General features: G+C 42.6%; 1 protein-coding gene across 1 annotated transcript in view; it reads right to left on the bottom strand.

The window, feature by feature from the left end:
• LOC141070528 (uncharacterized) overlaps positions 1 to 24,768 on the bottom strand; it is a 163,909-nt gene that overhangs the window by 58,735 nt on the left and 80,406 nt on the right. Inside the window, 5 exon segments of the mRNA XM_073559538.1 lie at positions 9,018 to 9,115; positions 9,199 to 9,322; positions 9,405 to 9,584; positions 9,710 to 9,916; positions 17,942 to 18,017. Of these exon segments, the coding sequence (XP_073415639.1) occupies positions 9,018 to 9,115; positions 9,199 to 9,322; positions 9,405 to 9,584; positions 9,710 to 9,916; positions 17,942 to 18,017 (685 nt within the window).

Raw genomic sequence — 24,768 nt, 5'->3', positions numbered from 1 at the left:
ACAGATTGGTTGAAAGTAATGGCAATCATTTAGATGTAGGTGTTGTTAATATTTTAAAGGTTATAGAGCTTAATATTCCATGCAAATATAGGCTTAGTGAAAAATAACATCAAAAACATTTTAAATCGTTCATAATAGGCAAAATTACAATTTACTAAACATACCTCAGGGTAAGCAGAAGCCGTTCTTCAGCAGAAATACATTTGCGGAAACGTGAGGTCTGAAACGTTATGCCTGGACGAAGCTCCGCAAGTAATATGTCATAGGTCTCCAGTGACATTTAGGAGTAGGCCATAAATTTGTCAGGATGGCTTCTTAGATGTTCATAGAGCCTTGCGAAATGGCCTCTGGCAATGCACAGGGTGAGTAGTGGATGTACCCAAAGTCTTTGCTGCCTACTCGGAGCAAAAACAGGTGAATAGCCAACCCCATACTCCCGGGATAACACCCAGTTAAATAAAAGCTCCTCAGTAATATTCAAACTGAGATTCCTAGCAGCCATACTTCCTTTTGGGGGAAAAAAAAATCCTGAAGAAAATATGGATGTTCTCAGTATCACATATGTTGCTAAAGGGGTTTATATAGGGATTGCACAGTGCAATTCCTTACAAATCAAGGATAATTTTGCATCTGTAATTCCTGAGAAAAATGCATCACATACGGATTGCATACACATGACATACCAATGTTAGAAGGATGTTGTGATTAAAAAAAACACATGGCACTCGCAAGCGAATCGCATGGCACTCGCTTAGCACATGTCTGTTTTTTCGGTCCAGATTACGGACCTTTTTTTCTCACATATGAGAATGAGCCCTAAGGGTGTGTGCACACAACATCTTTTTCAGGTGGATTCTGCTTGGAACCCATCTTAAAAACAGGTTTTCAAATGGCTAAAAGACATTGTGTGCATATACCCTAAGGTAGCACAAACTCTTTATTAGGTAGTAAAGGCCCCCATACACATTAGAGTAATTTTGACCTAACCTGCTGATACCAGGGGGTTTGGCAGGCAGTTTGATGTGTATGGGTCGCTCTGAGTGATGACATCAGTGGAGATAATGATGTCTGATTGCAGACTGCAGATCCTTTTGTTCTCCAATAGATGAACTGCTGGCAGACATACAGTTGTGGCCAAAAGTATTGACACCCTTGCAATTTTGTCAGATAATACTCAGTTTCTTCCTGAAAATGATTGCAATCACAAATTCTTTGGTATTATTATCTTCATTTAATTTGTCTTAAATGAAAAAAAAACAAAAGAGAATGAAGCAAAAAGCAAAACATTGATCATTTCACACAAAACTCCAAAAATGGGCCATACAAAAGTATTGGCACCCTCAGCCTAATACTTGGTTGCACAACCTTTAGCCAAAATAACTGCGAGCAACCACTTCCGGTAACCATCAATGAGTTTCTTACAATGCTCTGCTGGAATTTTAGACCATTCTTCTTTGGCAAACAGCTCCAGGTCCCTGATATTAGAAAGGTGCCTTATCCAAACTGCCATTTTTAGATCTCTCCACAGGTGTTCTATGGGATTCAGGTCTGGACTCATTGCTGGCCACCTTAGAAGTCTCCAGTGCTTTCTCTCAAACAATTTTCTAGTGCTTTTTGAAGTGTGTTTTGGGTCATTGTCCTGCTGGAAGACCCATGACCTCTGAGGGAGACCCAGCTTTCTCAAACTGGGCCCTACATTATGCTGCAAAATTTGTTGGTAGTCTTCAGACTTCATAATGCCATGCACACGGTCAAGCAGTCCAGTGCCAGAGGCAGCAAAGCAACCCCAAAACATCAGGGAACCTCCGCCATGTTTGACTGTAGGGACCGTGTTTTTTTCTTTGAATGCCTCTTCTTTTCTCCTGTAAACTCTATGTTGATGCCTTTGCCCAAAAAGCTCTACTTTTGTCTCATCTGACCAGAGAACATTCTTCCAAAACGTTTTAGGCTTTTTCAGGTAAGTTTTGGCAAACTCCAGCCTGGCTTTTTTATGTCTCAGGGTAAGAAGTGGGGTCTTCCTGGGTCTCCTACCATACAGTCCTTTTTCATTCAGACGCCGACGGATAGTACGGGTTGACACTGTTGTACCCTCAAACTGCAGGGCAGCTTGAACTTGTTTGGATGTTAGTCGAGGTTCTTTATCCAACATCCGCACTATCTTGCGTTGAAATCTCTTGTCAATTTTTCTTTTCTGTCCACATCTAGGGAGGTTAGCCACAGTGCCATGGGCTTTAAACTTCTTGATGACCCTGCGCACGGTAGACACAGGAACATTCAGGTCTTTGGAGATGGACTTATAGCCTTGAGATTGCTCATGCTTCCTCACAATTTGGTTTCTCAAGTCCTCAGACAGTTCTTTGGTCTTCTTTCTTTTCTCCATGCTCAATGTGGTACATACAAGGACACAGAACAGAGGTTGAGTCAACTTTAATCCATGTCAACTGGCTGCAAGTGTGATTTAGTTATTGCCAACACCTGTTAGGTGCCACAGGTAAGTTACAGGTGCTGTTAATTACACAAATTAGAGAAGCATCGCATGATTTTTCGAACAGTGCCAATACTTTTGTCCACCCTCTTTTTTATGTTTGGTGTGGAATTATATCCAATTTGGCTGTAGGACAATTCTTTTTGTGTTTTTTCATTTAAGACAAATTAAATGAAGATAATAATACCAAAGAATTTGTGTTTGCAATAATTTTCAGGAAGAAACTGAGTATTATCTGACAAAATTGCAGGGGTGTCAATACTTTTGACCACAACTGTATCTAGCAGCAATTCTCTCATTGAAAACAAAAGAGAGCTCGACAGATGAAGGGACATAGGGCAAAAGTCAGGCAAGATTGCTGCCAGCTGACAGATACAGTACCGTAAAGGCCCCGTCACACTAAACGATGTCCCAGCGATCCCACCAATGGTCCAACATGATGGACGCTGGTTTCTAATGTAAACGTCGGGTATCCAGGAGCCGCACGACTCCTGGATACCCGCTGTATACCCTTGGAAACAGGCGTACACGCTGGTTTCCAAGGTAAACATCGGGTATCTAGGAGCCGGTTTCCAAGGGACCAGCAATCGCCGGTTTTCCAAGGTAAACAGTGGGTATCCAGGAGCCGCGGCTCCTGGATACCCGATGTTTACATTAGCAACCAGCCTCCAGCATCGCTGATCGCTGGTCTCTTGCTGCCACACGCAGCGAAGCGTGCTGGGCAGTGGGAGACCAGCGATTGAAAAACGGCCCAGGCCGCTCGAGCACGAGATCGCTTAGTGTGACGGGGCCTTTAGTGTATAAGGTCTTTAGTCAAACACTGTTCAGTTGAAATATCTGGCCTCATTCAGGCAGTTGTATTTTTAGTCTTTGTATTGTTTATGTGTGCAATAATGTGTGCATTAATCAAAATTAATACAGGATGAGAACCAACATCATGACATGCATTTATCACCAGAAGCGCCAGCGGGATATAAATACAGCACCAGAAAAGTCATCAGTACATGAACACAGCATCAGATCCATTATCAGTACATGTATAGATCAGCAGATCAATATATGAATGCATATACAGATCTATTGTAGCACTATTATCATCATCAGTACAGGAATATAGCACCAATCTTAGTACATCAATCAAATTCAATGACAGGTCAGCCTCCAGCATATACAATTGTGTAGCATGAACTTGCAACTCCCATTATGTGAAATTATCTCCCAATCACCTCATACCATGCACTGTCCTCCCTCCCCCACTACATCTAGCTCACTCTCTGATTTTGAACCAGTCACAGAAGAAGAAGTAAGCAGGCTCCTTGCATCTTCTCGCCCAACCACTTGCACCAGTGACCAATTTCCATCACATCTCCTCCAGTCCCTTTCCCCTGCTGTCACCACTCACCTAAGTAAAATATTTAACCTCTCTCTCTCTTCTGGTATCTTTCCCTCCTCATTTAAGCATGCCATCATACATCCACTACTTAAAAAACCATCTCTCGACCAAAACTGTGCCGCTAACTATAGACCTGTCTCTAATCTTCCCTTCATCTCTAAACTCCTGGAACGCCTGGTCTACTCCCGTCTGATCCGCTATCTCTCTGATAAAAATGGGAAAAGGGAAATGGATTTGTGCTCACCAAAAATAGTCCTGTAAGCCGGTCGTGCCTATGGATCAAATGGCTGACCACCATGTGTAGCAAATGTAAGAAGAGAAGGAAGATCCGGCACTGAAGACTTGATAAAATCCACTGGAATCTTTATTCACATATTTTCATAATAAAAACAGAAAGGGGAAGAAGACCCCCACGTCTTACGCGTTTCGAACCCCACAACAGGTTCTTCTTCAGAGGCATAAAACAAAATAAATTGCAAACTAGTTATAAACATTCTCAACCAACCGAGAGACTCCACACACGTGTATAATCAAGGAGGCAGGCAATTAAGCCCTCAGATTACCGGTGAAGTCACTCCCTTGCTTGAAAAGACACCTAAACACCAATAGACAAAACACATAAAATGTACAAAAAGATGGATTTTTGGTTCTTACCGTAAAATCTCTTTCTTGGAGCCTTCATTGGGGGACACAGATTACCATGGGTGTATGCTGCTGCTGCTAGGAGGCTGACACTATGCAAAACAAGAAAATTAGCTCCTCCCTGGCAGTATACACCCACCGACTGGCACCAAGCACCTCAGTTTGTGCTTAGTGTGTAGGAGGCGGACCGGGATCTCCCCAGATCCGCAGTTATCTTTTTTCCCTTAGGTTTTTCTACTTGAACGTATCTGTTTCCGCCTCATAGTGTCAGCCTCCTAGCAGCAGCAGCATACACCCATGGTAATCTGTGTCCCCCAATAAGGCGATAAAGAAATATGTATGCACTACGTACGTATAAATATGCAAATGCATAACAAATTATAAATATCATATTAATCTTATTCATAATACATAGAAATCCACAATCCTCAAAAGCGAAAGAGAGGAAAAAAAAACAAAAACCTCAGTGCTCAGTAAAAACACATGAGGTCATTCCTATAATTTAAACCTTGCGGGTAACGTCCATCAAGCACAAGTATCCAGAACGCTTCCCGACAATGTAGTAAATGTTCCCAGTCACCCCCTCTGAGGGGTTTCGCTACCCGTTCTATTCCCTTTACTTTGAGACTACATAAATTGCCCCCATGTATTTCTAGAAAATGTTTAGATAAGCCAGACACATTCTTGCGACTGGACATGGACTCTGGATTAGAGGCTGTAATGTGCTCACTTAATCTCCTCTTCAAGCTGCGTGTGGTACAACTAATATAATAAATACCGCACAATGTGCACTCTGCCATGTACACTAAATGAGTGGTATTGCAGTTCATATAGGTTTTAATTTTATAGGATTGCCGTGTGCTGTAATTAACAAATCTATCTGTGATATCCATATAACGGCACAAGCCGCACAATTTCTCGCCACACTTGTAATTACCCAAATAATTTAACCACGTGGGTTTAGTACGATCAGACAAATACAACGAAGGGGACAAAAATTGACTCAAATTTTTAGCCCTCTTTGGAACACACCTATATCCTCCAGCTAATATTTGCGATAAAACCGGATCTGGGTGCAGCAGGGGAAGATGTTTATGTAGAATTTTAATGACACCCTTGTAGTCTGAACTAAAAGCGGTTGAGAAAGTAGGGATATTTTTGTTTTGATTTATATGTGATGTATTACTTTGCAATAAACTATTCACAGAAATTACACACCACAAGTTAATAAAAACAATTAAAAACAAGAACACAAAGCCCAAAAGTTTTTATTAACTTGTGGTGTGTAATTTCTGTGATCAACTGAATAAAGAATTTCACAATTTGTACATATTGGTGATCCCTGGTGCATAGTATGTCTCTTTCTCTCGTTTTTACAAATATATTTTGACATACTCCAGGCTTGTATCCCATATGGATTTGATGGTGCCCTCCACCCCCTCTTTTCCCAAGACTATACACGTGCTGCGCCAATTCTTTGGAATGCACTTCCCAGGTCAAAACTTCCCCAATCCCTACAATTTTAAGCGTGCCCTGAAAACGCATTTATTCAGACTGGCCTATCGCCTCAACACATTAACCTCATTTATCCCTGTGTTGCACAGTCAAAAGTTTTACCATAACCTGGTTCCCCGCATTATGTTCCCACATGCTTTATGCATCCATTAGCCCTCTGTGTCTGTACTGTTACACACTTAACATTATGGCTGATCCAAACAATCAGGGCAATTGTTACCACCCACCTCTCATGTCTACCTTTTTTCCTTATCGATTGTAAGCTTGCGAGCAGGGCCCTCATTCCTCTTGGTATCTGTTATGATCTATGTGATTATTGTTATGCTGTATTGTCTGTACAAGTCCCCTCTGAAATGTAAAGTGTTGCGGAATATGTCGGCGCAATAAAATTTATTATTATTTATTATTATTATTATTATTATAATTATTAACAATGATAAGGTGATGACAGGAGTTGTAGCCACCATCCAACATCAGGCTGGGGAACACCCAGTAACCATACTACTTATTAGATAAAGGCATTAGCACTATTAAATATTTAAAGAGTAATTTAAAGAATCACTCCCACTAAGTTTTTTATTCATCAAATGTCTGTGTATGTGCATGTAATGTAGTGTGAATGTATTAAAATACTCACCTACTGCTACTTTCTCCAGTATCCAACAACGTTGTTCTCTGTTTCTCAGTGACGTCAACACAATGGCAACTAGCCTGGCTCACAATATACTCTATGTGTAAGCCTGAAGTCTCTTTTACAATGAAAGCTTATAAAGCTTTTTTCTGACGCTCCATAGGATTCCAATTAAAAAATCACTTCCGGTTCATGCCGAATACAGTGTGGCTAAGACAGTCTGCAGATTGGTGATGTCACTGGGAAGCAAAAAGGAAACGCACTGGATACTGGAGAGACCAGCAGTAGGAGAGAATATTAATACACTCGCATTATATTACATGCACATATATTTAATGGATAAGTGGGAGTACCTCTTTAACTTTTGAGGATAGCTAATATGATTTTTAAGCCTTTTAATCCTGAGAAGATTTGGTGTCTGTCTGGGTCTTGATCCCCCTTTGGTTTCTCAAAAGAAGTTTTAAAAGTGCCCAGGTCAGGAGACTATGACTCAGTACTGGATCTGCTGTGTCTACGCTCAAGAGAGACGAACCTCTAAGAATGGTTTTGAGCAATTGGTTGGGTTCTTAGAACTAGGTCCCCCAATGATCTGCTCTCAATTAAAGGGTCTAAAACATATATACAGTGAAGGAAATAATTATTGATCCCATGCTGATTTTGTAAGTTTGCCCACTAACAAAGACATGAACAGTCTATAATTTTAAGGGTAGGTTAATTTTAACATTGAGAGATAGAATATCAAAAATAATATCCAGAAAATCACAATTTTGAAACAAATTTTTTGGTCGGAAGTGTTAAAGGGTTCATAGTTGATCAGCAATTCCTCAATTTTCCAACTAAATTTACAAAAACATTTTTAAGGGACTACATCACATTTGATGTGACTTTGAGGGGTCTATATGACAGAAAATACCCAAAAGTGACATCACCTCCCAAAGTCCTCAAACCCACATTCAAGAAATGCATTAACCCTTCAGGTACTTCACAGGAACTAATGGTATGTCATTAGTGTTGAGCGCAAGTGCTCGCTACTCAAGTCTGCATCGGGGTGCTTGAGGGTTCTCAATCCCGATGAAAACTCGAGTAGCGAGCCCTTGCGCTCAAATCTAGTCATCATATCGTCATCAATTTTTTTCTTTTTACTTATGAAAAAACACTAAACCCAGCGCTAACCCTAACCCTAGTCCAACCCTAACCCTAGTCCAATTCTAACCCTAGCCCGATCCTAACCCTAGCCCAACTCTAACTCTAGTCCTACCTCAAACCTAGCCAAACCTTAACCTCTGACTAGTGGGATGACATATTACTTACTGGGTTTTGTTCACTGTGATGGGGTCTACAACATTGATCAAAATGAATCAATATGAAAAATCCCTGCTGTTGCTGGGTTCTGGATGGCAGATCTCGGCGGACGCAGTGCGCAAGCTGATTTTTTCAGGAAAAAATGTATGTCATGTCGGATGAGAAATGTTTTTAATAGCCGGCACACTTTGTTTTTTATCACATGATAGGCCCTGATTGTCTCCTCCAGGGTTGCAGCTACTACAGGTAGAGAGATTTTCAATCATGGGAGCACTATAACCTTATTTCAGATCAATGTTTTAAAATGGCAATGAGAGAATAAGGCTCCTTAGCGGCCGCTCTTTTAATGCGTATTGGCAGTCGTTAAGGGGTTAAAACAGGCTCCAAATCACCAGATGCACAAGCAAAACGTTAGTTGGGTGAAATGGTTTTTCAGCTTCCTTAAATAACATACTCCCAAGAAATTTGCAACTGCCATACTGTCCTCCCTTATGGATTACACCTAACATACTTTTTTAACTTATGAACTATGATCTCCACACTTTCCCTACCTCATACTGCTCCATCTTCAAACTGTACCCCTCACACTGCCCCCTGACTATTCGACCTTTGTGGGGTCTTCTACTATAAGGTAACCAGCTGCCATGAAAATATGAATTTGGTTGGCCACAATATTTATGTAATCCCTGGTGACTAAACCTCCATCTACAGATATCAGAGGTAACAAACAGTGCCAAGAAAATATTCCCGCATTATTAATCCACCACCACCAGCCTTAAATGCTGATGTTGGATGTTTTTCTATGATCACAACATTCTCAGTATAGCCTTGATACCATTGCAAGGAGAATCCCGACAAGGTTGTTAGTTTTTATAATACTGGGCTCGGCTAATGTAGCATCGATGCCCATGTTTGAAGTCACTCAGATCACTCACTCTTCCAATTTTAATGTGGATTCTGGCTGATAACTTGATAACAAGATCTTCACAGCCTTTTACAACCTTTCACACATCATAGGGGAGATCTCATGACAACTTCTCTCCATCTACCTGATGATCCTGAGGAACACTGAGATCTTCTTGTTTACAGTCCTGTGGAAGAAGAGGACGGGGACATCTCTCTGGTGTTGTCCTCTCACTGGTTAGATCTGGAGGAAACACATGAAGGGACTGAATTCATTCTTTACATACAGATAATTATAGGCCATGTGTATGTAGTCCTGTCTATTACCTGGTGATGTGAGGGGCTGGGGAACCTCCATCATGACGTCCTTGTACAGATCTTTGCGTCCTTCTAAACACTCCCACTCCTCCATGGAGAAATAGATGGTGACATCCTGACACCTTATAGGAACCTGACACATACAATGATACCGTCATCCCCCGATCCCTCCATAGCGTTACTGTATAATGTCCCAGCATTCCCAGCAGTGTCACCTCTCCAGTCAGCAGCTCAATCATCTTGTAGGTGAGTTCTAGGATCTTCTGGTCATTGATGTCCTCATGTATCAGGGGGTGAGGTGGAGGCCCCGTGATTGGGCTCAGGGGTCTTCCCCATCCCTCAGACACAGGGTCCTGACAGCACTCACTAGAGGTCTTCTTCACTACTGTGTAATCCTGGTTATGGAGAGACACATTAATAAACCTCACTACAGACATTTCCAGAGTCCTCACCTCTCCAGTTCTGTCCGTTATTCCCATAGAGAAGAATGATGTAATGTGACGTCATCAGAATCTCTCACCTCTCCTGTAAGCCGGAAGAGGATCTCTAGGGTGAGGTGTAATATCCTCTCCGCCATCTTGTCCCTGTCGCTACCCATCCTTGTAGGGTCACTCAGGAAAATTCTCTTATATAGAAAATCTCCACTGAGAGGATCCGATATTGTAGGGACCTGAATGGGGAGAAGATGACGATGTAACATCATAAAGATCCCGTGTAAGAAATCTCCGGAGCTGTTACCGGCTCCACATGATCACTACATCCAGTCATGGCCCCGTCCTGCCCCCGGTATAACACACAGTCCCATTATAGTCACACACAGAGATTTATCCCAGGCTCAGCACTGAGGGGGTTAATGTCCCCAGTAATGGGGAATCTCCAGCACCTACCTCCACCTGCAGAGCCGCACACCACATATATGGCTGTTCTGTGCGCACAGGACCTGGGATGAGGTCACAGGAGGGGAGGAGTCAGGGGTCACATGATCAGGAGCCTCAGTGTATGCAGGACTCTGCTGTGCTGGTTGTCGTGGTGCTGGATGAGGGGAAGTTTATGTGTGGGGTCAGTAGTGATGAGCGGGCACTAAAATGCTCGGGTACTTGTTACTAGGTCGAGCAAATCGTAATACTCGAGTGCTTGACACAAGTATAATGAAAGTCAATGGAAAAGTTGAGCATTTTTCCGTGGACACATCCTGTTTAGTTTATGAAGGAGGGACTCTGAAAGTCACAAAGTTTTTTTTTTCAGAGCCATCAGGCGGCCCTTAATAGTTGTAGAGGGCCAGCAGGTGGCCCTCACTATTGTCAGAAGGCAAACTGGCTGCCCTCATTCTAGTTTTTAGAGGGCCCGCAGCCAGCCCTGACTAAGCATTTTTGGAGGGTCAGCAGTCGATTATGCTTTGCATAGCCGTATATTGCTGCTGCAATATAATTTATCCATCTGAGGTGAGCAAATTTTCTTTTTTGTATTAATACTTTGAAGCTTGGAGGACCAGCAGGAAGCCCTCACAATTTATAGAGGGCAAGCAGCTGTCTTGTGGACAGATGAGACCAAGAGCTTTTTGGTAAAGCACATCATTCTACTGTTTACTGTAAATGGAATGAAGCCTACAAATAAAAGAACACAGTAGTTACAGTCAAATATGGTGGCAGTTCAAAGATATTTTGGCGTTATTTTGCTGCCTCTGGCACTGGGTGCCTTGACTGTGTGCAAGGCATCATGAAATGTGAAGATACCCAAAGGATTTTGGGTCGCAGTGTAGTGTCCAGTATCAGAAGGCTGGGCTTGCATCCTAAATGATGGGTCTTCCAGCAGGACAATGATCCCAAACATACTTCAAGAAGCACCCAGAAATTTATGGAAACAAAGCATAGGAGATTTCAGAAGTGGTAATTCCAGCTCCAGCAGCGTAAAGTCTCCCACGGCTACCTCTTGCATACAGATGCTACAGAGAAACTGCAAATGGATACATTAAGTCAGCTAATTTTGCCTGCTTTGATGAATTTTTGAGTATAGATCACCATAAAAGCATGAATCTGTCAATGAGTGCATGGAAAAAAGCAAACAAGTTATGGAATGTGGAAGAGATGTATTTGACCTGAACACTCATTTCCAGCAGATGTTACTTAGCACTTATCCCTACACTAAACGCAGCTAACAGCGGTATTATTAGGGAATAGAATAGATGTTAACTTGATATTTTTTAGGTTGCAGCAGCAACAATTATAATTAGGGATGAGCGAGTAGTGAAATACTCGGACTCGCTGTACTCGTTACGAGTACCTCCTAATACTCAGGTACACGTAATGAGTAGCGAGTCCAATGTAAATCTATGGGAAATGCGAGTAATGGGCAGAGAATGTGTGTGGGTGGAGACTATGTGTGTGCGGAGAATGTGTGCGGGGGTCTGTGGGGCTGTGCGTGTGTGTGCGGGCCTGTGCTGGGCTGTGCCGACCTCTACCGGGGCTGTGCCGGCCTCTGCCGGTGCTGTGCGGGGGCCTGTGCCAGGATGTGCCGGCCTGTGCGGGGCTTGTGCCGGCTGTGCGGGCTGTGTCGTCATCGTCCGATAGGACTACTTGTCCGCTACAGTGACAGCATTAGCAGATGATGGGAAAGTAGTATTCCCATCATCCGGCTAATGTGATGAATGTAAAAAAAAAAGACATACAGATCATACAACATATAACATACAGTACATACACACAACATACAACAGAACATAGAGTACATACTCACTGCTCACACCTAATTCCCCGAAGCCTTCGTCTCCTGCAAATATTAAAATAAACCAACCTATACTCACATTTATGCCTTAATCCATTAATAACGAGGGTCCCACGTCGATCTCCCGTGGAGAGCTGCCACATCAGCTGATGCGACCGCTCTCCAGGGGCTCCAGTGACGGAGATAACCCTCCGCGCTGCATCACCGCCACACAGCACAAAAGGCCCCGGAAGCAGAAGACAGAGGAGGAGGCACACGTCGCGTGTCTCCTCACAGTTCCAGATGAAGCACGCTAATTGTGATCCCGGACCCGAGGGCTCACCCGAGGGCTCATGGTTAGGCTGAGTTCACACGTGGCGTTTTTTTCGCGTTTCCGCGGCGGTTTTAACCGCGTGATTTTGCCACGAAAACGCGAAAAATAAGCATCCCATGCATTCCTATGGGATTCCACAATGCTGTGCTAATGCTACGGTTTTGACCGCGGCGGAATCTTCGCGGTAAAAACTGCAGCATGCTCATTAATTTGCGGAATCGCGGCGATCCCGCACCCATAGGAATGCATTGTTCCGCTTACTTCCCGCATGTGGCTGTGCACACCATGCGGAAAGTAAGCAGAACATTTGCGGATGGTACCCACGGTCCGGAGGAGAGGAGACTGTCCTCCAGGCTCTGGGTACCATATCCCTGTAAAAAATAGAATTAAAATAAAAAATATTGTTATTCTTACCTTCCGGCATCCCGCGCAGTATTCCCGCCTCTCTCCACGCTCCCGTTCCTAGTCATCCTTTGCGAAAATGCCCGCGATGGCGTCCGTTCTCGCGGGATCGCGAAGTCTCGCGGTCATTCGCGCGACGTCATCTCGAATTACCGCGAGACATCGTGATCCCGCGAGAACGGACGTCATCACGGGCATTTTCGCAAAGGATTACTGGGAACGGATGCGTGGGACGCCGGAAGGTGAGAATAACACTATTTTTTTATTTTTTTTTACATTCTATCTTTCACTACTGATGCTGCATAGGCGGCCTCAGTAGTAAAAAGTTGGTCACATTCATCAAACACTATGTTTGATGAGTGTGACCAACCTGTCAATCAGTTCTCCAAGCGATGCGATAGATCGCTTGGAGAACGCTAGCATTTTGCAAGCTAATTACGCTTGCAAAATGCTAGTTTTTCCGCGGGAAAATCGCGGGAATTTAAAATGCGATTTTCCCCCGGAATGGAATTCCGGAATTCTCGCGGTAATTTCCGCGAGAGTTCCGGTACGTGTGCACTTAGCCTTACTGGAGGGATGTAAGCCAAGTCCAGAGGAGATCATGCCTTGTGGCAGTCCCGGGCCGTTGGCGGTGAGTGTCAGGAGGAAGACCCACGTGGGCTGGCGCCATCTTAGTCCGGGGACACAGAGTGCAGGCTGAACTGAGCCACTCTGTAACACTCCCTGATCTGAGGATGATAAAACAAGCCAATGACTGTGAGGTGGAAGGAGAAGGGGACTGAAGGCATCAGGCTGAAGGAGGTGAGGGAGACTGCGAGGGTGAAGCTGACCTACATAAAGTGCCTCTTTTTCTTTTTTCTACCTTTTCCTACGAGACATTTGCTTGAGAGCAGCAGCACTACCAGAATCTCACTGCAGGGGGCATCGCTTATCATACTTAATATATCCTACATATAAGTCCTCTGATTTTGAACACAATCACCACCAACTCTAATTGCTTGAGCTTATTCTGAATTTGATCACTTTAACCCAGGAAATGATGTAACTGTTTTGTGAACAGCGACATTGCTGGTGTCATGATCTCAGTGCGGGTTTGACTCGCACACATGGGGTTAATGTTTGGAACCAGTGCTGATGACTGGCATTTCTGGGGTTAAAGGTTGTGATCCTGGTGCAGGTTTACCTGCACACCTGGGGCTATGATTGTGGCCTCTCCCTGGTTCTGGGGGAGGCTTCTTATAACCTCAGGACGCTCCCATCCCTGTCAGTTATACTTTCGCCCTTGGCATTGTGTGGTGACCCCTGAGTGTGTTAGTGCTGTGTTCTGGTTACTTGATTCTCTGTGTATGACTCGGTCTGTTCCCTGGATATCGCTTTGGATTCTGCCTGGTACCTTATATGTCTGTTTGGTTTTGATCTCTGCTTGGCCCTGACTATCCGCTCTGTCTCCTCCCTGGTACTGTACTGATATCTTGTGTATGACCTTTGGCTTTGTCTGACCTCCCATCTGTTTATCTCTCCTGTACCTCGCTGGTCTGTACTGTGCATAACCTCTGCTTTGCTTGGACTCTGAGTTCTCTTCCTTCTCTGTGTGCAGGACGCTAAGCCCCGCCCCCTTGCAGTCACATGACCATAGGTCCTATGCTGGCTTCCTAAACTTCAGCATCCACAGGTCCTGTGCATCGGTACTTTCTGGCTGTACCTGACCCCGGTACCCCTACATTGCGGGTGAGTCACTGCTCAGCGGAGGCTGCACGCCGGCGCTGACACTCAGGACACGCGCACTGGCTCAGTGAGCAAGTACAGTGCGGTGTTCCTGACAGCTGGCCTCTTTGCCTACTAATACTGGCACCCAGAATATTATGGATAAATTTGTGGGTAAAAATACTAAAAGTAACAACCATCTATACGAGATTGGTATGAGGAACTATCTATGATCTTTCGTATGGAAGAGCTGGCAGCTGAATGCTTTAACACACAAGATAAATTCAATGTGACTTGGTGTGAATGGATTGTATTCCGTAATTCCCCTAACTTCCAGAGGTTGTTCATTTGAAGCCACACAGGTTAAAGGGTGGTGTGGGATTTCCCCTTGCCCCGATCCCATCCCCACCCCCCCATCCACTCTCTCTTTTCGTCCCCCCTTTCTCTTCCCCCTTCCCTTATTCCTCCAATTTTCTCTTTTCTCCTTCTTTCGTCAATTCTAACTTTTCTTATACCAACCTTTTTTCTTCTTTTTCCTTCCTTTCTTATATATTGTTTCTATACTATCAAATATAGGTAAGATAGGTATTTCTGGACCCGCTCGTCTAGATTACACGAGAAGTTCAATACTTATTCTATTCTATAAGCTTACTAATAGCAAATATACTAGATATGCTTATCCATTTATGTGGTTCACAAAAACAAAAACAAATATATGGATACTAGTATTAATATTAATAGAAACACAGAAGGGTCATGTCAATATGAAAAAGAGGATCTTGAAGTGGTACGATGTAATGTAATGCTTCTTCTTTATACTTTTACTTGTTGTATATCATATTTCTTTAAATGTGAACATTTAATGTTTGGCTTGTCTATACCCTTAAAGGTACTTATAGTGCTAACGGTACTTATTGTATATGATTATTGTACCTTCTGTAATTTAAAATGCAAAACTCAATAAATAAGAGATTTAACAAAAAAAAAATACTAAAAGTGGCAGAGGTTCCACACTCAATCAGACTGGCGCCTCTCCAACAACAACAGCCACTGATACTAATGCCGAGGACTCACAATCCATAGCAAAAACCATCTTAGACTGATTAATGCCCAAAATGGATAATAGACTTGCAGCTTTTCAGTCTTCGTTGGACATGATTGTCTCACAAGTGAATGCTCGGGGATCACTTCTTGAAGAGGCTGAGCAGAGAATCTCAGACTTGGAGGATGTTACTAAGGATCTCAAGGAAAAGTTAGATAATAAGGAGAAAGATATCTCTGGTTTAATGGATAAGGTGGATGACCTTGAAAATAGGTCTTGGCGCAATAATTTAAGAATGGTGGGCCTTCTGGAGTCAATTCCTCCATCTGATTTGATAAAAATAACTTCGGAATGGCTACCGAAAATGTTAAACATACAACCAGCATCAGGAATAATAGCCATTGAACAAGCCCACAGACTGGGACCTCCCAGAGGAGGGAAAAAAGATAGACCAAGACCAGTCATCTTTAAACTCCTGGACTTCCAGGACAAAGTGCGCATACTGTCGGCATATTGAAGGAAACAACCCTTATCCTACAACAATAATAAAATTCTCCTCTTCCAGGACTATTTGGCTGCCTTGGCTGCCAAGAGCAAAGCTTTCAACCCTGCTTCCAAAATATAAGTGGACAAAACTAACCCCTTTGGGTTGCAATATCCTACGGTCCTGCGCTTTGGCTTGTCTGGAAATAATTGGGTCTTTGATGATCCGATGAAGGCCCTAGAGTTTCTCCAGGGAGAGTTTCAAAAGATGCGGTCGGAACATGGAGATATTTGAACTAATGGAGCCAATTCAGTTTAACCCAAATATGGGGATGTCGCTTGTTTATTACTCTTTTTTGTTTCTTTTTCTGGGCATGTTATCCTGCTTTTGAGCAATGCAGTTATAAATGAAAAGTTGAATTTGTTTGGGGTATTGAGGGGGTGGGTCTCTGCGTGCACATACATAATGCTCTAGGTTCAAGGGCTTCTGTGCCTACTCACTGGGATGGGCAGGAAACTCTTTCACATTTGATGAATTTTAGGCTTCTGTTTCATTGCACGGGAGTGGGTTAGATGGCTGACCAAATAAATTGATGATTTGCTCTCTTCACTGGTGTTCATGGAACGTTAATGGGTTAAATTCACCAATTAAGCGGAAAAAAAAATTGAATTATTTACATAGAGTGAATTTCCATCTTATCTTTTTGCTGGAGACGCACAGGATAAAAGGCAATCATCCCTCTTTTCTAAGTAAGAAGTATACATTGTGGGCTGAGGCATCATACTCAAAGAGACAGCTAGGAGTGGCCGTACTGATAAACAAAAATATTAATTATGTTATTCTAGATGTGATGGAAGATCCAATGGGGAGATTTCTCGTTGTCAGAGCTATTATAGAGGGCATGACATTTAGCTCTAGATTACCTCAGATAATCATAGGTGGTGACTTTAAAGAGACCCATGATGCTTCTCTAGATAGAGCTAACGCTCAGGCATCGCAACAATCACAGGGGGCTGTATACAATCTCTGTCAGACCATTTAGGACTAATAGACTTATGGAGACTACAACACCCGATAGAGAGAGACTTTTCGCATTACTCCCATGTGCATGATTCACATGCTAGGATTGACTATTGGTTATTACACTTGTCACTGCTGCCATCAGTAATGCAGACAGATATTTTAAATATTCATATCTCAGACCATGCTCCATTAACTTTTAGATCCAGTTTATCAAATCCAATAATTCGAGAGAGAAGGTGGCGGTTTCTCTCATATCTCTATCAGTCAGATGATTTTAAAAAGTACCTTCAGGTCTCTTGGGATGTTTATGAGTGACAACCAAAATCATTGCGGGGAAGCACATCTATTTTGGGCAGCCTCTAAGGCTGTATTGAGAGGACAGATTATTTCCTACGTCAGTCGAAAAAAGAAAAGACATAGAACGTGCGTTGGAATTACAAAAGAAGCTAACCCTAGCATATAAAGAATTCAAATCCAATAACACACTATCTACTAAACAAAAATTTCTAGAGGCCAAAGCGGATGCAGACGCTCTAGCACATGAAACAACCATGTACAATTTAGATTAGGCCTGTCTCACACTTCCGTTTTTGACCATCAGTCAAAATCCGCCGTGTTTGCAAAAAACGGATCCGCCATTTTTTTTGGCGGATCCGTTTTTTTCCCCATTGATTTGCATTACCGGCGGATCTTGACGGATGGCCATCCATTGGATCCGTTTTTTGCGGATCCGTCAATTTTTTTGCGTCCGCCGAGATGCCTGGACGGACCATGTAACGTTTTTTGTGCTGCAGGATCCGCATCTTTATAGTGCGCATGCCCGGAGGAATGAAGTCAGGCGGAAATTTAACCCTGAAATCATTTCTGGCGGACAGAAAAAAATTCTCTCTATCTCTCTCCTCTTTTCCCGGTCAGCGGTTCCTTTAAAATTCTTCATTCGGCGGATCCGCCAAAAAAACCGTCCGGTGCCATCCGTTCACCTCAGTTAACAACGGATCCGCTTTCCGCCATTTTGGCGGATTTTAACTGACACAAAAACACTGATGTGTGAACCAGGCCTTACCAGAAACATAAATACATTAAATGGGGCAAGAAACTGGGGAGGGTACTTGCATCCCTCACTAGGCCATATAGAACGGCTATGAAAATACACAAAATAAAACAACATAATGGTCCAATCCTAACAAAAAATGAGGAAATAGTGAATGAGTTTATGTCATTCTTTAGTGCATTGTATAAAGCAGAACCAAAGGGAGGAGATACACATATAAATTTTCTATAAACAATACAGCGCCTACACTTACTGAGGATCACAGAAAGGCCCTTAATTTACCCATTACTTCCACAGAGATTCTTCAGGTCATTAACACACTAACGTTGTCCATGAATCCTGGCCCGGTTGGGTTTGGCAACGAACACTATAAAATTCTGGGAAATGCTATAGCCCCCCACCTTTGTGAAGTTTACAATAACATAGTCAGGAGCGGATGTCTCCCAGATCGGTTCAATGAAACCGTCATCACTGTTATTCCCAAACCAGGCAAAGACCATATGCAAGTTGAGGGGTACAGACCAATTTCATTACTTAATTCTGATTTTAAATTATTTACAAAAATCTTGGCTGATAGAATCCAAAAAATAATCCCAGACATGACTACATCTCAGCAGAGAGGATTTATACACAGTAAATCCATCACATAATATCAGAACAGCAATATGGGCCATATCTTACAGTAGGGTACTGAGGTGCATGGGGACAGTTGTGGTCAGTCTGGATGCAGACAAGGCCTTTGATAGGGTGGCCTGGGATTATTTGTTCGAGGTATTGACATTTAGAAATTTCGGCTCAGGGTTTTGTGACGCTGATAGAGCAATTTATAGAGACCCGGCGTCCAGGATGTCCATAACGTTTTATCAATACCCTTTGAGATTCAGCGTGTTACACATCAGGGATGCTCACTTTCTCCCCTGCTGTTCAACCTGGTGCTCAACCCACTCCTAAGAACCCTCTTGGATATGACGGTGTTTGAAGGCTTACAGGTTGGGACCACACCAGTTAAAATTTTCAGCTTTTGCTGATGACATTCTATTGTTTATCGTCAACCCCGTCCAAGCAGTTCCAGCCATTATGGAGGTCCAGAGGGACTTTGGTAACTGTTCAGGCTTCAAAGTTAACTATAACAAATCTGAGGCCTTGGCACTCTTCAGATCGTGGAGGTTGCCTGACTCTTCATTTCCGTTTCACTGGAGCCAGGAATCTATTACAACTCCCTGCAGACCCATCGCTTCTATATAGGACCAATTACAGACCACTAAAATCATCACTGACCAATCTTTTAAATTCCTGGAAACATGTCACACTATTTTTCTTGGGTCGATGCCATCTTATCAAAATGGTAGCGTTTCCCAAACTAATGTATATTATTCAGACCCTTCCTCTATTAATATCCCAGGCAGAACTCAAACTACTAAATACAGTTTTTCGGAAATTTATATGAGGTGAAACAGGTATAGGGTTGTCAAAATTGCAAACATTGAGGACTGAGGGCAGGATTAACTTCCCAGATATAAACAGATATAATTTGGCAGCGAATCTTAGATACGTTATAGATTGGATACGGGGGTTTTCTCATTTCGCTAACGTAAGCCTGGAACAACAACTCTGCCCACATATCTCATTGACTGCTATGCTGCACCTAGGCACTGAGGAACTTCCTGTCGAAGTCCAGCAACACTCAACACTGTGGCAAACAATATTGACATGGAGACGGTGTAGAAAAGTTTGTAAGCTACCTTTCAAATTATCCCCATTTCAACCTTTTTTAAAAGGTACTCCACCTTGGTATTATAAAACCCTTGCAGACCAAGGTTGTACTCTAGTAATTGATCTGCTAGACATTGGTTTCTCCATACTTTCTTTTGATGCAGCATCCTAACACTTCCCATTATTTGTTAATAACCCCTTTCTCTTCCTCCAGTTGCGTAGTCTAGTCCAAAAATGTGTGCCGAGTGGGGTTGCAGGGGCTAAGGGGAACAAATTGAATGGTTTTCTTAGAAATGCGAGACTACAAGTAACTTCTACCAGTAGCATTTATTCTATCTTACGCAAAACTTGGTCGTTGGAGGGGAGGAATGTGGGACCAACGAGGTGGTCAAAGGATATTTTGGGTCTAGAGGTCAGTGAAATTTTGGATGCCATGGTAACACAAAGGAAATTTATATCATACAGTAGTTACACTGATATGGCACTATTGATTTTGCATAGAGCCTACATTACCCCATATGTCCAATCTAGAATGTCTCCCTCAATTTCCTATTCATGCTATAAATGCAAAACACGAAATACCAATTTATTCCATCACGTGGAGTTGCTAAAAAATACAGGGATTATAGGGAACCATACACACGAAACTACAGATGTGTGGGATCTCCTTCACACTTACACCACAGTGGGCTATTTTTAACATTCTAGATGACAATCAGAAAACATCACCTAAATATATTAAAGGGGTTGTCCACTACTTTAAATTAACCCCCCAATGTATCCCCCCGGGGCCCCTAATGAATTTTGTAAATACCTCATAATACCTATACTGCCTGTGAGCTGGCCGCTCACAGACAGCACGTGACCCTCGACTGCAGCCGGCTCTTCCGCTGACGTCCTGACAAAGGCTGGCAGCAGCCGGGGGTCCCTCTTCCTCCTTCCGTGCTGGCTGCCAGGCTGTGGGCGGGGTTATCCCCCCGTGTCACACCCGACATCCACCGCGCGCCCATTCATTGAGAAAGCGCGCAGTGGATGCTGGGTGTGACATGGGGGTAACCCCGCCCACAACCCAGCAGCCACCGCGGGGAACCAGCGCTGGGTCACGCCTCACTTGTGACATCAGTGCTGGGTCACGTGCTGCTTGTGAGCGGCCACAGATAGCGCCGTTCACAGGCAGTATAGGCAACATAAGGTATTTACAAAATTCATTAGAGGCCCCGGGGGATACATTGAGGGGTTCATTTAAAGTATTTTATTCACCAGCAAGCTAGACATATACTAGAAATTTAAAACTAATTTACTTTATTCAGAATTAAATTAAAAAGGACTTAGTCCATTCATAAAATATGCACATGTACAAAAACACAAACACTTACAAAAAAAACGCTAATTCAGATGCGGTAAGCCCAAACTTTAAAGACTTTCCGGTTTACTCTCAGTGTCGTAGTCCAAATTATGCACAGGCACTCCTTCAGAGTATCCACTTAGTATTAATTGTTTGGTAAAAGCACTCTCTTATAGTGCTGAAAATTGTCTATAACAGATCCATTGCTTTTGAATCGATGTACTAATACTGTGTCACATCCATCATTATCACTCACAATGATCTTAGACAAAGTTTTGCAATAACAGCCTATACAATACAAAATGGCATGGCATGCAGTCTGAAATTCTTTAACTTAGGTGTGAACCTATACATTGCTCTTATATCATGTAGTTCACCACTTCCGCAGACTTTTTAAATATATCAAATGTCATGGAGAGATCTCACCCAGATATTTTTCAGTAATGGGTTCCTCCATATGACGCTCCCTTCTCCCTACGCGTTTCACCGTCCAGATCATCAGGGGAGTCACTCGCTGTAAACCGGATAAGTATAGGCTATGGCAGGTTTCTTGACTACGGGTATCGATACAAATATATGGATTACAGAGGCCAAAGAGGTCTTCTCTGATAAAGTGTTTACACAAAAAAGATATACTCCGACATATAGTGCGGCTTTCAAAGAACTGGATAAAATCTATAGGGATCAGATAGCCTCATGGTGGGAGGTTCAGAGTCTAGATAATTATATACGATCGGGCATTGTACCTCGCCATCTGAGGATTACCCTCACCCCAGGTTTTAGATATAGGAGTGCATCCTTACTCACCAAGTGGGAAAAAGAGGCAACGGAGAGCTCGATCAGATTCATGAGACTCCTCTTAGAGGAAGAAAAAAGTAATCTTAATAAACTTACAGAATCTCTGAGAGAGCAGATTGAGATCACAAAAAAATACTCGAGTGAGTCTGATTTCTCGGTAAAAGAGGTCAATCTGCAAAACAGCCTAGAAAAATTTCAGTACCATCTGAAAGAGAAGAAACATAAGTTGTATAATAGAGATCTCCAAGAATTTAGAGATAACAAAGCCTACTCAGTACAAGTAGTCAGAAATAATAGACCAATAGAAACTGACATATCCTCATCAGAGGCAGAATTTTCTGACACTGAGAGTAGATCAAGGCATTTCAGAGGTAGAGGAAGAGGAGGACAAAGGGGTAATTTTAATAGAGGCTCCCACAAGAGGTCACCGAAGAGAGATTTTTTAGACCTAAGTTATCCACTAAGGAACCGCTTAAATCCACACAGCGGACCAGAGGGCCAGAGGTAATTAACTTGTCCCAACGCCCCCTTACTGAAACTGAGATATGTGTGCTTAGTAAAGGCCTTTCGTTTGTACCAACATCAGACATAGATATTTTTGAAACCGTGAAAGATCTACACTTGTTTGCCTGTAAACTAAAGTGGAAAAAGCATTTCTCTAAACAAGATCAGAGGTTTTCCCAAGAGTTGGGTATTTCTGAAGATTTATTACAGGATGTACGGTTTCTGTTTCATCTGGGGGATGCCAACCCAAATCTCAAAGGTGAGGGCCCATTTACAGATCTGAAGAAAAAAAGTACGGTTATGCCCCCTCCCACAGGTGATGTTAATTCAATTGATATCTTTGTTAATCTTGTTACAAATGATTTGATAAAATCAGGAGATCGTTTGAATTCAAGGTCCTATAATTTGGGGAAAGAGGAGATGGAAAGCCTCAAGAGACTTGAGAATGACAGTAGTGTCACCATTAAAAGCTCCGATAAAGGAGGGAACACTGTTGTCATGGATACATCTAGCTATAAGAACATGTGCCTTTCTATATTAGAGGACAGGTTGAGTTATGAGGTCTTACCATCAAACCCCATAGTGAGTCTATCTGATTCTCTTAGGATGCTAGTTAATGAAGGTTTTGACTCTGAAGTCATTGACAAAAAAGAAAAAGACTTCTTGATTCCCTTGCATCCTACTATGGCGACATTTTATTGTCTCCCAAAAATCCACAAAGGTCTAACCCCTTTAAAGGGTCGACCTATAGTGGCAGGTATTAACAGTGTGACTCAGAATCTAGGAATGTATATAGACCAGATATTAAGACCTTTTGTGACGAACTTGAGTTCATATATCAGAGATACAGGTGATCTTCTATGCAGACTAGATGGTATATGCCTAGAGGAAGACATGATTTTCAGGAGCATAGATGTGGAGGCTTTGTACTCCTCGATACCCCATGAAAAAGGCCTGATGGCCGTGGAATATTATCTAAAGTCTCGGGGACGCTTCTTTATGAAACATAACGATTTCGTTCTAAAGGCTTTGAAATTCTGCCTTACGAATAATGTCTTTCTCTTTGGGAAGAAGTACTTCCACCAGCTCAGGGGCACTGCAATGGGTTGCCCCTGTGCGCCCACTTATGCAAATTTGTTCCTGGGCTGGTGGGAGGAAAAAATTGTGTTCAATGACATTAATTCTCGACACGATAGCGTAGCCCTATGGCTACGCTATATTGATGATATTTTCGTGATTTGGAAGAATACAGAATCTGAGTTTGTTTCCTTTGTTAATGACCTTAATTGTAATAATTTAGGCCTGAGATTCACGTATGAGGTACATAGATCAGAAATGAGATTTTTAGATGTGTTTGTCAAAAAGGGAACTGATGGAACTTTAGAAACTAGCAATTATAGGAAACCAACAGCCACTAACTCACTTCTGAGATGGGAGAGTAGTCATCCTCTTCCACAAAAAAGAGGGATACCAAAGGGACAATATTTAAGGTTACGCCGTAACTGCTCAAACCCTCAGAAATTCAAAGAACAAGCTGATGATATGAGGGGGAGATTTCAGGAGAGAGGATATCCAGATCATGTTTTGAAGGCCGCCTATGAGGAATCCTTAAAGAGAGATCGAAAAGAACTACTAAGGAAGGTAGAAAGAAAAGAAGAGAAAGAGGTCACACGCTTTATTACTAAGTTCTCGAATGGGTCGGAAAAATTTAAAGAAATTTTAGAACGACACTGGCCAGTTCTTAAAATGGATACAGATATCGAGAAAACGTTAGGCCCTAAACCGCAAGTGACATATAAAAAGAATAAATCTTTAAAAGATAGACTTATGCATAGTCACTTTAGAGAGACTCCAGCACGTACCTGGTTAGAAAGGGAGGTAAAAGGGTGCTATAGGTGCGGTAACTGTATAGCATATCAGTCAGTGAAACAAGGGAAAACCTTTAGAAGTACGAACAACGAGAAAACATACACCATTAGACAATTTATTAATTGTCGTACAACTGGGGTGATTTATAAGGCAACCTGTATATGTGGGATGGAATATGTAGGGAAAACAAGAAGAGAGTTTAGGAGGAGAATACGCGAACATATTGGTGATGTGGTGAATCGAAGAGATACAGCTATAGCGAACCACATCAATAGGACACATCAAGGTGATTATAGCAAAATCCAATTTATGGGGATTGAGAAAGTCCCCTACCCCCATAGAGGAGGAGATTGGGATAGAGTGATCCTCCAGAAGGAATGTAAATGGATTTTTTGGTTGAAGACACTCCAACCAACAGGCCTGAACAACCAACTATCTTTTGCGGCTTTTTTATAGTCTATCCTCCCACTTATAAGAGGTTTTTTTCTTCTTTGATTGAGTATTGGGCCCAGAGGACACGCTCCATTGTGCCCCACGTAAAACCAGATCCCTGTATAGGGGTTAAAGGGTAGTGGGGTTACTCAGGAGGGTGACCAAAGGGGTTATACTC

This window comes from Dendrobates tinctorius, unplaced genomic scaffold (genome assembly GCF_039654945.1).
Source record: "Dendrobates tinctorius isolate UK_male_01 unplaced genomic scaffold, ASM3965494v1 ptg000014l, whole genome shotgun sequence".
Lineage (NCBI taxonomy): Eukaryota > Metazoa > Chordata > Amphibia > Anura > Dendrobatidae > Dendrobates > Dendrobates tinctorius.
This window is presented reverse-complemented; position numbering and strand designations above follow the sequence as displayed.